This window comes from Lontra canadensis, unplaced genomic scaffold (assembly GCF_010015895.1).
Source record: "Lontra canadensis isolate GAN:19392208 unplaced genomic scaffold, GSC_riverotter_1.0 scaffold89, whole genome shotgun sequence".
NCBI classification, from domain to species: domain Eukaryota; kingdom Metazoa; phylum Chordata; class Mammalia; order Carnivora; family Mustelidae; genus Lontra; species Lontra canadensis.
Genome location: NW_022631083.1, coordinates 4,054,354 through 4,066,971, shown reverse-complemented (window position 1 = coordinate 4,066,971; position 12,618 = coordinate 4,054,354). Strand labels below are relative to the sequence as shown.

The 12,618-nt window shown below is 48.6% G+C and overlaps 1 protein-coding gene across 4 annotated transcripts in view; it reads right to left on the bottom strand.

The window, feature by feature from the left end:
- PCSK6 (proprotein convertase subtilisin/kexin type 6) overlaps window positions 1-12,618 on the bottom strand; it is a 180,567-nt gene that overhangs the window by 62,491 nt on the left and 105,458 nt on the right. For all 4 annotated transcript variants that reach the window (XM_032835983.1, XM_032835985.1, XM_032835987.1 and 1 more), the window contains 2 exons: window positions 8,498-8,601; window positions 6,687-6,804 (listed from right to left, as the gene is read on the bottom strand). In XM_032835983.1, the coding sequence (XP_032691874.1) occupies window positions 6,687-6,804; window positions 8,498-8,601 (222 nt within the window). The remainder of the gene's footprint in view (window positions 1-6,686; window positions 6,805-8,497; window positions 8,602-12,618) is intronic.

The window sequence follows — 12,618 nt, the reverse complement described above, 5'->3', positions numbered from 1 at the left end:
CTCTCTTTGGCTTTTCTGATACCTTAGGACACATCTGGCTAATGGAGGCACAAAAAAAGCCGAGATAAAGCACAGACGCTCACAGACACTGTTCAAAGCTCTGGCGGCTTGATGCTGAGATGCTGGGTGTAGTTCCCAGGGATGGAGTTGGGGTAGGGGGGGCTCTCGCTTCTCAGGGCACATGCTGCCTTTATCACACAGGACTTGCTGCAAAACCCATGCTAAATGCTATTTTTGCTTTCTGTCCCTTTTTTGGGTAAAAGCAGAAATCCTCTTCTAGTGTCTTCAAGATCCTAAGGCTTTTTGTAAAAGCCAAGTGGTATAAGGTGAACTTTCAGAAGTGGGGGGTACTTACAAAGCAAGTGGCCAGGGAAAGCAAGGAGGGAGGGAGATCTGGCGCTTACTGGAGCTTACCCTCCATCATTGCACTTGTCTTTTTGCCCTGCCTGCCTGGGAACCCAGAACAAGCCTATATTGCCACTCGCAGCTTGAAGACTTCTCTCCAGCTCAGCTACAAGGGCAGATCTGGGCTCTGGCACAGAGCATTTCCAGGGTAATGCCTCCTTCCCAGGAGGCAGGGCTAGGGATGAGAGCCGCCCAGGTCCTCATTAGACAATTCTGAGATCACGCCGAGTGGGACACCCACCAGAATTGGAAGGAAGGGGCTCCTTTCCCCTTGTTGTAATTGGTATCTGTGTTGGGGAGATAAGGCTGCAGATTTCAGGAGGATTACAGTGGAAAGAACCAGGAGGTCAATGAGGAGACCCTTTTGCAGACTTCCTAAAGGGTAGTGAGTAGCATGGAGAGCGGTTAACTGGGACAGACTTGTCAAATTAAGCTGTACGAGAGCAGCTCGGTCTGTTGGATGACAGAGTCATCTGAACGGGGACAGTAAGAAGCTTCAGGGTCACTTTTTAGGATCTATGTTCTAGGATGAACCTTCTCGCCAGAACGGTCATAGTGTCTTGAGGGTAGATAGATACTGTATACTTCTGACTCATATTCGCTGACATTTAGGGTTTTCCTGAGATGAAATTCCTTTTGATCATGAAACCACAGCACATCATATAGGCTGGAAATAAGACTTAAAAAGAAAAAGCGGCTAACCCAGTACAGCAATCTAGACATGCTGTCCGTGATTAAGTTGTAAGGTGTTTTAACACACGGGGTTTCAATTTATTTTTGAGCATTTATTTTTCCTTTGTGCAAAACAAGGGGTTAAATGAGCTGACTCTAAACATCCCTTCCAGCCCTAAGATGCGATCGGATGGGGAGTGAAAAAGTACGATACACAGTCAGTTCTCATTACTCGCGATTCCGTATTCGCAAGTTCACCTAGATCAATACTGTGGTGCTTTTGCAGTCGCTTGTGGGAATGTGCAGAAGGGCAAACTATTTGAGTTGCCCCGTAGACACCCTCCCAGGTGAGGCCAAACAAGGGGACACTCTGCCTTCTGATTTTAGCTCTCATACTGGGAACAAGTGTCCTTCCAAGGATCTATTTTTAATGGCACGTTTTTCCCATTTTTCTTTTTTTTTTTTTTTTTTTTTTGTTGGTAGTTTCACTGACCGCCGAGGAGTTGTCTGGTTTCCTAAGTGCTGGAAGGCTGAGCTACACCTTCTAGAGAAAACATGTCTGCTGGATATGCTTTGTTCAGACCTGAGTCATGGCACTATTGGCCTTACGGGCAATGTTAATCAGTAACATATATGAAATAAAATGCTTTTAAACGGAAACATGCATAAAGCAAAGTTATGTATGGATCAGTGGATGAAAATGCTGTGACCAGAGGCTCGCAGGAACCTCACCCTGGATGTCCCCTAGCAGCGATGGTTCTGTCTTTGCAAACGCAGCGTCTGTGGTCACTTCACAGAACATCACTACTGACCCTAATGAGAACTGGCTGGATTAGTCAAATTCAAAAGGGAATTTTTGAAGTAAGTTGCATTTATAATTTGGGGGGGGGAAGTTTGCGGCAAAAAATAAGCTGGGCAAGGCAAGGGCTGTAGGAAAACAGGTAGGTTACTAAGATTTTCCAGTGTCTCCAGGGGTGGCAGGAGGCAGGACAAATATCAAGACGCAGGTATGGTCACCCCCTGCCCTGCAGGGCAGGACAGCAGAGCTCGAGTTTTCTTATGACGTTCAGCCACGCTCTGCATAAGGAATGACGGAGGAAGAAGCTAGAAGCAAGGGCCTCCCTCCTAGGTATCTAGGGGTGTGGGGGAAACCTGCCCAGTTCAGATAGAACCCAAAGGTGAGAGGGGATTTAGCTTTTTTTTTTTTTTTTTAAGATTTTATTTATTTATTTAACAGAGAGAGAGAGAGAGAGATGTCACAAGTAGGCAGAGAGGCAGGCAGAGAGAGAGGGGGAAGCAGGCTCCCTGCTGAGCAGAGAGCCCAGTGTGGGGCTCGATCCCAGGACCCTGAGATCATGACCTAAAGGCAGAGGCTTAACCCACTGAGCCACCCAGGCACCCCCTGGCTTTTAGCTTTTTAAAAGGATCCTAAACCAGGCTGTGTGCAGTGGGGCTGTTGTGGGTCCCAGCCACACAGGTACTCCCCATGGGGACACAGGAGCTGTGTGGCTTTACCTGCCTGCCTAGCTAACTAAGCTGCTGCAGACACCTCGGTCTGGCCTCTGGGGTGCTGGCAGCTGGTCAGGGTTGCAGGAACCTCCAAATAGCCAGAGTCACAGTGATTTCCTGTCCTTAGGGCCAGTGTGCCCAGCCTGCTGGGGATGCAGAGGGAAGAGAGGGAAGGCATCTCTTGGACAATGGGCAGGTCACTCCACTTGGTTCGGTCCTGCCTGAGTTCCCATGATATGTCCCTTCCCAGGGGAGGCAAGGTAGGCTCTGGGGACAGGCAGCCTGGGGCAGGAGCTCAGCCCTGCCGCCACTCAGCCCCAGGCTGCTCCTAACCTCCTTTGTGCCTCAGTTTCTTCAACGGAAAACTGGGGGGAAAATCGTGCCCGAACTCCACAGCCCTGATGGGCGTTCTGAATGCATGAGTACACGGAAAGTGCTGAGAACAATGTCTGGCCCATAGTAAGCATCTGATAATCCTTATCCATTTAGAAGTCGAAACTGAACCCTGCATGGGGTCTGGTTCAATGAAATTAATGCGGTTAATCCACAGTTAATTCTGGAACATCTATAAATACATGGTCTGGCCTACAGATGATTCTTAATATTCAAAGCCTTCAGGACTGAAGTGTATTTTTGGGTTGTGTGAGTTCTTTCAAGGAAAGACCAACCACACGAAACTGTAAACTGTCTGGACAGTGACCTCCCCGAACCTAGGAAAACTAAGGAGCGCAGGACAAGGTCTTATTGCTCAGAGAGACTTGCCGTTGTTGCTATCTTTCCAGCACGGAGTAGAGAGTCGGGGATGTCAGAAAATGTTTCATGGGAGCCTGGATTTTTTTTTTTTTTTTTTTAACACAAGGGAACTGCCGGCTAGAAACATCCTAAGGGTCAAAGGAGATATTTAATAGCTGCTCCCCCCACCTTTTTTTCCTTTTTCTCATTCATAGGAACGATACTGGCCTTCATTTTTCTTTCTCACTTTTAGAAAGGTTCTAAAAGTATCCATTTTATTCTACTCTGACACACAGACGTAAATAATTTTGCGCAGGCAACAGAAAAGTTCTAAGTAGACTGAAATCCATTTGTGCCCAAGATGAGACAAGGAGCTCTCCTACACGCGCTGGAATGTTACAAGGTATTCTCTGGTGCAAGAGCGCTTGCCAAGTCTCCCTGATTTCCTCCGTGCTGTTGCGTTAAGATTTAGCGTTCACGGACAGCTTCTACCATGGGAAAGGGAGAGCTGTGGGTAGGGGAGAGCTGGGCCAGACTCCATGGCCTCTGTTTTGGAGTCAGGGGGTGACAGGCTGGGAAGAGATGACTCAGCAAGATCTGATTGCACCTTGGAGCAGGGGGCCTGGGCCCTCTCAGTCCTCACCACCTCCAGCCCTGTGGTCCACTCTCTCCTCACCTCTCGAGGCAGGCTCCCTTACCTTCTCCATGCTCTGAGGGACTTCTAGTTCTCTCTCAGGAGGAGGATCTAGACAGAGACAGGCTGACCCGCAAACCCCACAGTCCTCAGAGGTACAGTGTCCAGACTAGTCCTCGGGGTCTCTAGATGGCTTTTCTTTAAATTAAAGAGATCAGTCACAGTCGCCTCCTGACGGGGCTCTTCTCCTGCCTGTGTCTGCAGGGGCAGCCCAGCTTCCCTCCACTGTGGTCTTTCTTGTGCTGTTGGCCTTTTTGCCCCTTTTGGGCTGAGTGTGACTCGGGGCGGAGGTGGCATCAGACAGGGCAGACAGGAGGAGGAACACCAACAGGGGCCTGGATGGTCACTGGGGGCCCGGTGCGAGCCACGCTCGTGTCCAAGCACAGGCTGGGGCAGCAGGTGGGCTCTGCAGAGAGGATGGCCCATGGATTCCTGAGCCGTGACCTATCTCAGGAGTGGAAGACCAGATCGGGGCAGAAGGCCAGGAGAGGACGGAGAGGCCACTGCTCTTCGTTTGTGCCCTGGGATGTGACCACCAACACCTGGGTCCTCTGACTCTGTGGGGCATTACTGTAGAAATGGCAGACGTGGCCACAACCTCCTCAAGGATGGCCGTCCTTGATGCTCTGTGAACACCGTTCCCTGACCTTCATCACACGGGGGTGGCCCTTCCCTTCTCCCCAAGAGGAAAGAGGTAAACATACCACTTACATTACACACAGACACACCCAGGATGGCCAGATAAAGAGGCTGGCCCTCTCTCTCTCTCTCAAACTCCCCATCTCCCTCTCTTTCTCTATCCGGAGGCCCTTATGCCCTTAGGAACAAGAGTGTGCAGTGAAGCAAGTGCTCGGGATAGCGGGTTGGCTGAATATTCTAGAAAGAGCCTCAAACCGCTAAACGTAAAGATAATTTTTCTTCTGAAACAGAAGTCTGATTCTTCCCTTCTGTTGGAATTTGCAGAGTCCTTTCTTCCCTCAAAGGACAGGAACAATGTCATACTGTATGTTACGGCCGGTTGCCTCAGCTGTCTAGACTCTGTGTGCTTTCACTTAAAAAACAAAATAAAATAAAAATAAAAACAACCCTTCGCCACCTAGGCACCACGCTACCATCTTAAAACTATTTCTGGCAGGAGAAGAATGCTTCATTCAGGAGCCGTCCTGATGCAGAGACCAGTGGGAGGGAGGTGGGCCTGGACGTGGTGGCCTCAGGGGGCAGGACCCGGCTCCCAGGAGCCCAAAATCATCTTACCCAGAGTCTGATTCTCCATGTGCCGGGCATTTTCCAACAAGCAAAACAAAAGAAAGCAAAAGCCTTCTTGATCTCAGAGAACTCCCTCTTTCTTCTGAATTGACAGGCTAAGGCTCCTCGGAGAAGATGATGCTTGAAACTGTGAAGACTGAGATCTGGTGCCCGTCTATAGCCCGGCCCGTCAGGCCTGGCAGGGCTCACCCAGCTGTCAGCCTTCAGGATTAGCAGCAGATGCAAATGGAGTTTTTCAAAAATACCTTGGGGAACTCACACAACAAACACTTCCTGAATTCCTACCATGGGCCAGGCATCAGCCAGAAACATTTTTCTCAACATTTTATGGCAAAAAGAACATATTATAAGAGGTAGGTGCTTTCAAAGAAGAAGCAGTGTTAGAGGGAGGGAGCAGCATTTGCTGATAAATCAAGGGTCACTCTTAATCACACCCACATTTCTTTTTCCAAATGCGTATTTTCCAAAGGTAATAAATAGTTACAGCTAGGGGAAAAAAAAAAAAAAAAAGCATTCCTTTCTTTATCAGATACTGAGGCCTAGAGAAACACCATTCTCCTTCTTAAGAAGTACAGCAGCCATGGCAGACCTCGGAAGAATGATCTGATTTCCTCTCCTAATGGAGTAGGGTTCTTGCTATCTGATTTACTTTGCAGCATTTTTGTTTGTTTTTTAAGAAAAATTTCAATGGACAAATGTATCTGATTTAGAACAACTCACTACCAAGGGCGATGCTGGGAGTGTCCCAACCGTGGAAAAAGGAGAAGCGGGGTCCTATAGCACACTGCTCAAGGCTTGTTACAAAAATCCCATTGCTTAAACCTCTAGAAGGTTATTAAAGTCCAGGTTCAAGTGACACAGAGGAAGAGTGCTGTGCGCTTTGGCTCATAAACTCCCTTCGGCCTCAGGGGAGGGGCAGATGCTGCCCGTCCTGCTCACGGCTGATGGAGTCTCACTGCGGGCTCCTGGGACAGGTGGGGCTGGGCTGGAGCCAGGGCTCCCACCAGACAGAGAGGACACAAATCACTGCTGCCCATGTCACCCCAGTGGGCAGACCTGATCGCCGGTCTGGTCAGCTATGCTAAATATTCTGGATAAGAACTTCGAGTATGAGGGACCATGGGGTGTCCAAATCCCTCCTATGAGGCAATTTCTAAAACTTACAGCAAAAGGCCTTGAAAGAGTCACAGTTTAAGGAGTGATTCTCTTCCAGCCTCAGAATCCGTAAGAGAAAACACAGACACGTCTATACACATAGTACTATGCACACACAACACCCTCCCCATGTGTGCCCGCTGATGTGCACAGGAACACGAGTGTGAACACCTCCCCCCACAGTACCTCACCGCACAGTCGGGTCCACGCTGACATTCCTGAAAAGCCATGTGGTGCCTGAGCTGAGTCTCACCTGGGTCTCTTGTCTGTGGTGGCGACACACATGTGCTGGGCAGGCACTGCGGTCCACTTCTTCGCCTCCGTGACGAGGGCTTCTGCGTCCACCAGGCCGAATCCATAGAGATGGCTGACTGAAAAGACAGAGGCTTCAGAACCCCCTGCCCTCCCCACCCCGGGAATGGAGCAAGACCCAGCTCTCACACTCTGCTTGGCTCCCACGCAGGGCCCCAGATCCATGACTTCCATGGTCCTGGGACAGACCACCAGCACCACTCATGGGGGGCAGAAACGTGGGCCATCTCCCTGCAGCCCTTCTGAGGACTGCTCCAAGATCCCAGCTGCTTTAGCCTCCCCCTGACCTGGACTCCTTCAGGTCAGCAGTGCGGGCCAGGAAACGTGGCCCATTTTGGTGCAGAGTTGGGAAAGAAGGGTCAAGAGAGAGCCTAGCATTTTCTATTTGCAAGGCAGGGATGGGTTTCCCCTGACCATAGGGACTTGTCAGCATCTGAGCTCCTTGAATCATAAACCAGACCAGAGAAACAAAAACCTGAAACCCTTTGGTTCATGTGGCCACGATGTGTAATAAACCAGAAAGCAAGGCTGGGTTGTTTTTCTGTTTTTTTTTTTTTAAACTATTTTCTTGGCTTGCTCAATTCCCAGGGCATTCTGGGAAAGTGGCATTGCTCAGAACTCAGACCGTGAGTGCTTATGAGTTGGCCCGATCCAGTGTTTATTGGCCATGGTAGGAGAGTTTCAAGGTTTAATTTAAGAGGCAGGGTCAAGAATGAGATACAATCTATTTTCCTATTTAATTAGGCCAACATTGAAATGTAGGTCAGGTCTTGTTACAGCACACCACTACCACCACCATTCTTACAAGACAAAAATGCATTAGGTCTGATCAAGCTTTCTTATTAAAAGGAATGTCCCTTGGAACTCATGGTGACAACACTGTCCTGTATTTTACAGACAGTAGTATCAGGCACAGTGTTGAAATAGTTGGGCCTGAGCTTCAGAAAAGAAAAAGAAGTCCTCCCTAACATACCCAGGCTGAATGTAAATCTTCTTCAAGTATCTCTGGTAAGAAGCCAGACAGACAAAGCCAGTGGCACAGTCCTATAATTATCTGCTCGAGAGGCTCCAAATATCTGGGTTACAAGCCCTGACTGTGGGTTGATTTCATGGAACCTCAGTCTGTACCAAGCTGGGTTGGGGAAAGAAGCCTTGCTGTCCTGTGAGTTACTTCTATAACACAGACAGAAATTTTATGGTTAGAAAGTAACTTACATAACTATCTCAGTATTCTCATTGTACAAATAAGGCAACTGAGGGCCCATCTCCAAATCCTAGAGCTACTCAGGACTAAGAATGTAAGATGCCTTTAGGTGGCACACAAACTATATTAATAGTCACGGATTTGTTTGGATGTATATTAAAAAAAATAAAAATATAATCAAACCTGTGACCAACTGGATATAATGCAGTTTCCCTTTAAAATATATTTATGTAAAAAAAATGCAAGTCAAGGTAAAGAGAACTATTACATCAATACTTGATACAGGTGGTCTCTGGATGGCAAAAGTCATGATATTTGGGAAAGCCTGAATTCTACGGCTCTTAGGCTTTTTTCTTAATGTCAGTGTGAGGTTACTTTTCTGAAATCTCAAGCTACTATTTCTGACTCTTGTTATTCTTTGAGGATTTGGGGATTCTTTTTGAGAAGCCCCTAACCCCCCTTTAATAGGGATTCCAGCTGGTCACACAGGGGCCCTCCAGGACAGGCTGATCAGTCCCTGCCCAGCCCACTGGGAGTGGCCACCGCACCTTTATGACCGGCACCGTTGACTTTCCAATCACTGGCTTTCAGATGTGCTGGCCTGGATGTCTTCACCAGCAGGTGCTGGACGTCCCTCCAGGTTAACTGATTACTGCAACGACACAACAACAGACCAACCCGTACGGGTCAAAATGACGGCTGCCCAGGCCCACGGGTGGTGGTGTGTCAGGAGTCAGCCCCAAGTCGGGACTTGAGGGAGCCCCACAGGCTCCATTCCTCAGCAAGGGTTTATTTCATAACCTCTTTGTAAAGAATGGTTTCCAGGGATTAAACCCTAAGCTAAAAACGGTGCAGCGGGCGTCCTAAAATCCATGGCGTTCAAAACCCAGCCCCGCGGCCAAGATGTACCTGTGTGTCCAAGGGTTACTGAAGAAACTGTGGCAGGGACAGTGGGACATCCTGGGGTTTCCAAGTCCCAGGGGCTATTCTGCCATCGGGACGAGCAAATGCTCTGGTGCGGGAAAGCATACTCCAGCCTTCATCTGCCCAGAACCCCCGAACCCCGCCCCCGGTGCGGCCCCACCTGCCCCCCATTGTATTCAAGATTGTCATAACTCTAGATTTTGATACATTGGTTTTGGTGCAGAGTGGAAATGTTTCATTGAAAGAACACATGTGCACTAATAAAAATGCACAGATCAGAGTTTTTTGAGTCTAAGATACATTGTCCCGCCTCCCCCCACCCCAAACGAGGTTCCATCTTCTAATGATACTCAAACATAAACCCCTCTGTCCACAGCATCAAGACTGGCTCACAGGCAGAGGCTGGAAGTACCCTCGGTGTAGCCTGCACCACACCCACAGTGGTTACAACTGTCTTTCCAGGCACCCAGTCTTTGTTTGTGTTTAAAAATATACGTAACAGAAAATTTACCAGCTTCCCCATTTTTCTGTGCACCAGACAGAGCCCCTAGTACCTGCACAGGGTTCAACATCCATCACAAACCACCTGTCTCCAGAACTTTCTCTTCTTCCCCAAGTGGAACCCTGTCCTGATTAGACTCTACTTTCCCGTTTCCTCCTGCCTCCAGCCCCTTGGCCGCCACCCTTCTGTTTTCTGTTTCTATGAAGGTGACAACTCTGGGAACCTCATATAAATGGGACCATAGGGTATGCGTCCTGTTGGGACTGGCTTGTTTCACTTGGCACGACGTCCTCCGGGTCCACTCACGTATGTAGCAGGTGTCGGAATTCACTTCCTTTTTAAGGCTGAAGCTTGTCTGGCCCACACTGTGTGTACGCATTCATTTACTGATGGGTACTTGAGGTATCTCCTCCTTTTGGGTACCGTAACGCTGCTGTGAACATGCGTGTCCGAGGAGCTCTTCAAGTCCCTGCTTTCAGCTCTCTTGGGTTCTCCCCACAAGTAGAATTATAGGATCATACGGTAATCCTTTGTTTAAGCTGTTGAGGAACTCCCAACCTGAATCCCACGGCGGCTGCACCATGCCCTGGCCCTACCTCTTTGCCTGTTGTCCGCTGGGACCTCACTGTGGTTTGAATCTTGGGGCATGCGTGCATTCCTCCCTTGGGGCTCGCTCTCCAGGTGCTAGCCCCAGTCTTCTCTGATTTCTCCAGCATATTCTTGCTGCTGTGTCAGTGTCCTCACTGGCTTCCTGGCCAATCCCCGCCCCCGCATTGTGTCCATCAGTTGTTTCCAGGACTTTGCTTGGCTTTCCTCCCCTGCCATACTGCCCCTCCTGAGGGCCCATGGCCAATCTCATTGTTCAGGGGGGATTCTGAGGCCCCACATGACCCAAGGCCTCACCCTCTCCCATACAGACACAAGCTTTAGAGCTCAACCTGAGTGGATGGAGCTGCACCCCTTGTTTCCTGTATGGCCCTGCAAATTACTGTGGCACCTATCGAAGATGGCTCCAGCAGAAGGTGCCAGGAAGCATGGGGCAGAATGGGTACAGAAAAGGAGAATGTTAGAAACCATCTCATTAGGAGGACATCCATTCTATTTTGCACTCTGGTAATAAAATCAGAAATGTAGTTGTACGAGAAACACAGCTAAGAAACGGCATTGGAAAAGTTTTTTCAACGAAGATGAGACTGATGGGGAAGTCCCAAGATGGCCACAAACCAGGACAACCTCTGCACAATTCTTACCCATGAGGGTCTTTATTTTTGTTATGTGCTGTCCATAGGCTCTCCCTGACCCCCGAGACCTCGTCCACCCAGGACGATCTGATTTTGCCTGATCACTTCAGTCCAAGTGCACAGAGTCTGAAGGCCACGCTGGGTACGGGAGTAGCAGGCTTGCTCCCCAGACACCTGCGCTATCCCAGTCTCCAATCTCCTCACCTCGGGCACGCAGGAACCCTTGTTAGAACCTGTCCCTTCCTTGACCAGTCCTGCAGGTTTAAATGCTCTGAGCTGACGCTGTTTCAGACTAGCCATCTGTAAATTCCTGAAGAGGAGCTAGAAGGGAGATGAAGACGACTTCCAGAGTTTTCATGTGTCCACAGGCCAAGTTTAATGGGACAAGCTGGCATGAAATGAAGCTTGTTTTCTATTTAGTTCGGATGACCAAAATGCCTTACAAACTTCCAGTAAGGAATGGAAGGAAATATTAAACACGAATTGCTAAGTATGTGAATACCACTTTCCGCACAAGTCAGTAATTATTCAGATTTTTAAAAATTTTCTAATTTTTAAAAAAGATTTTATTTATTTATTTGACAGAGAGAGATCACAAGTAGGCAGAGAGGCAGTTAGAGAGAGAGGAGGAAGCATGCTCCCTGCTGAGCAGAGAGCCCGATGAGGGGCTCGATCCCAGGACCCTGAGATCATGACCTGAGCCAAAGGCAGAGGCTTTAACCCACTGAGCCACCCAGGTGCCCCTCAGATTTTTTTTTTTTTAAAGAACCTCGGGACACAGAAGCCAACATTTTGACCTGAAAATCAAAACTATTAAGCTATTCCTTTGTGAAACTGAGAGCATTTGAGTTGTGAGTTCTTTTGCCTTGGACAAACCAACATGCAAACATCCGTAACTGCAAGGATCTAAGCAACCCAAATGTGATTTTTTGAATCATTTAAAACCTCATCGGTGACAACTGACTACTTCAAGTGGCGGAGTTGTTCTGAGCCAGTTTTGACGTCTACTCTAAATTTGTTTTTGACACCACAGTTGCCTGTGTGGTATTTCTTATTTATTTATTTAAAAAGATTTCATTTATTTATTTGTGAGAGAGAGAGCACAAGCAGGCAGAGACAGAGAAGCAGGCTCCCCGCTGAGTAAGGAGCCCGATGCGAGACTCGATCCCAGGACCCTGGTTTCATGACCTAAGCTGAAGGCAGAGGGTTAACCCACTGAGCCACCCAGGCATCTCGGTTGCCTGTGTAGTAAACTCTCTTTTCTTTCTGACCCATCCTGACACTAACAACTCCAGAGTCTTTATTTGGCTTGCAACAGATAAAACATCACCACTGTCTTGTCAGTTTCTTTTTATAAAGGGCATCCAGATCGGCCGGAAGTGGGATTTTGGCATATGACGCAGCATGGGAGGTAGGCTTGGGGTTCTGGTCTTACGTAGGGCAGGAGACAGTGAGCTTTAGGAAGGAAAAAGAAGGGAAGGAGTCTCTTCACATCTATTAAGGGTAGCCTTAAAAAGGAAGGAAATCCTGACCCTTGCTACAGGATGGACAAACCTTGAGGACACAGTGTTATGTGAGCCGGTCACAAAAAAGCAAACCCTGTGGGGTTCCACCTACATGAGGCGCTTAGAGCAGGCCAAGAGACAAGAGGTAGACTGGTGACTTCCAGGACCTGGAGGAAGGGTCGCGGGGAGTTTTATGAGCTGAATTGCGTCCTCCCAAATTCATAGATTGAAGCCCTTGCCCCTAGTCCTTCAGAATGAGACAGGGTCTGTGAGGAGGTAATCAAGGTCGAATGGGATCATTAGAGGGGTCTCACCCACTAGGACCAGCGTCCTTACAAAAGAATCTAGACACAGACATGGATGGAGGGAAGACCGTGTGAGGACGCAGGAGGAAGGTGGCCATCTACAAGCCAAGGAGAGAGGCCTCAGAGGACGCCAATCTCACTGACACCTTGATCTTAGACTTCTGGCCTCCAAAACTGTCAGATCATTCATTC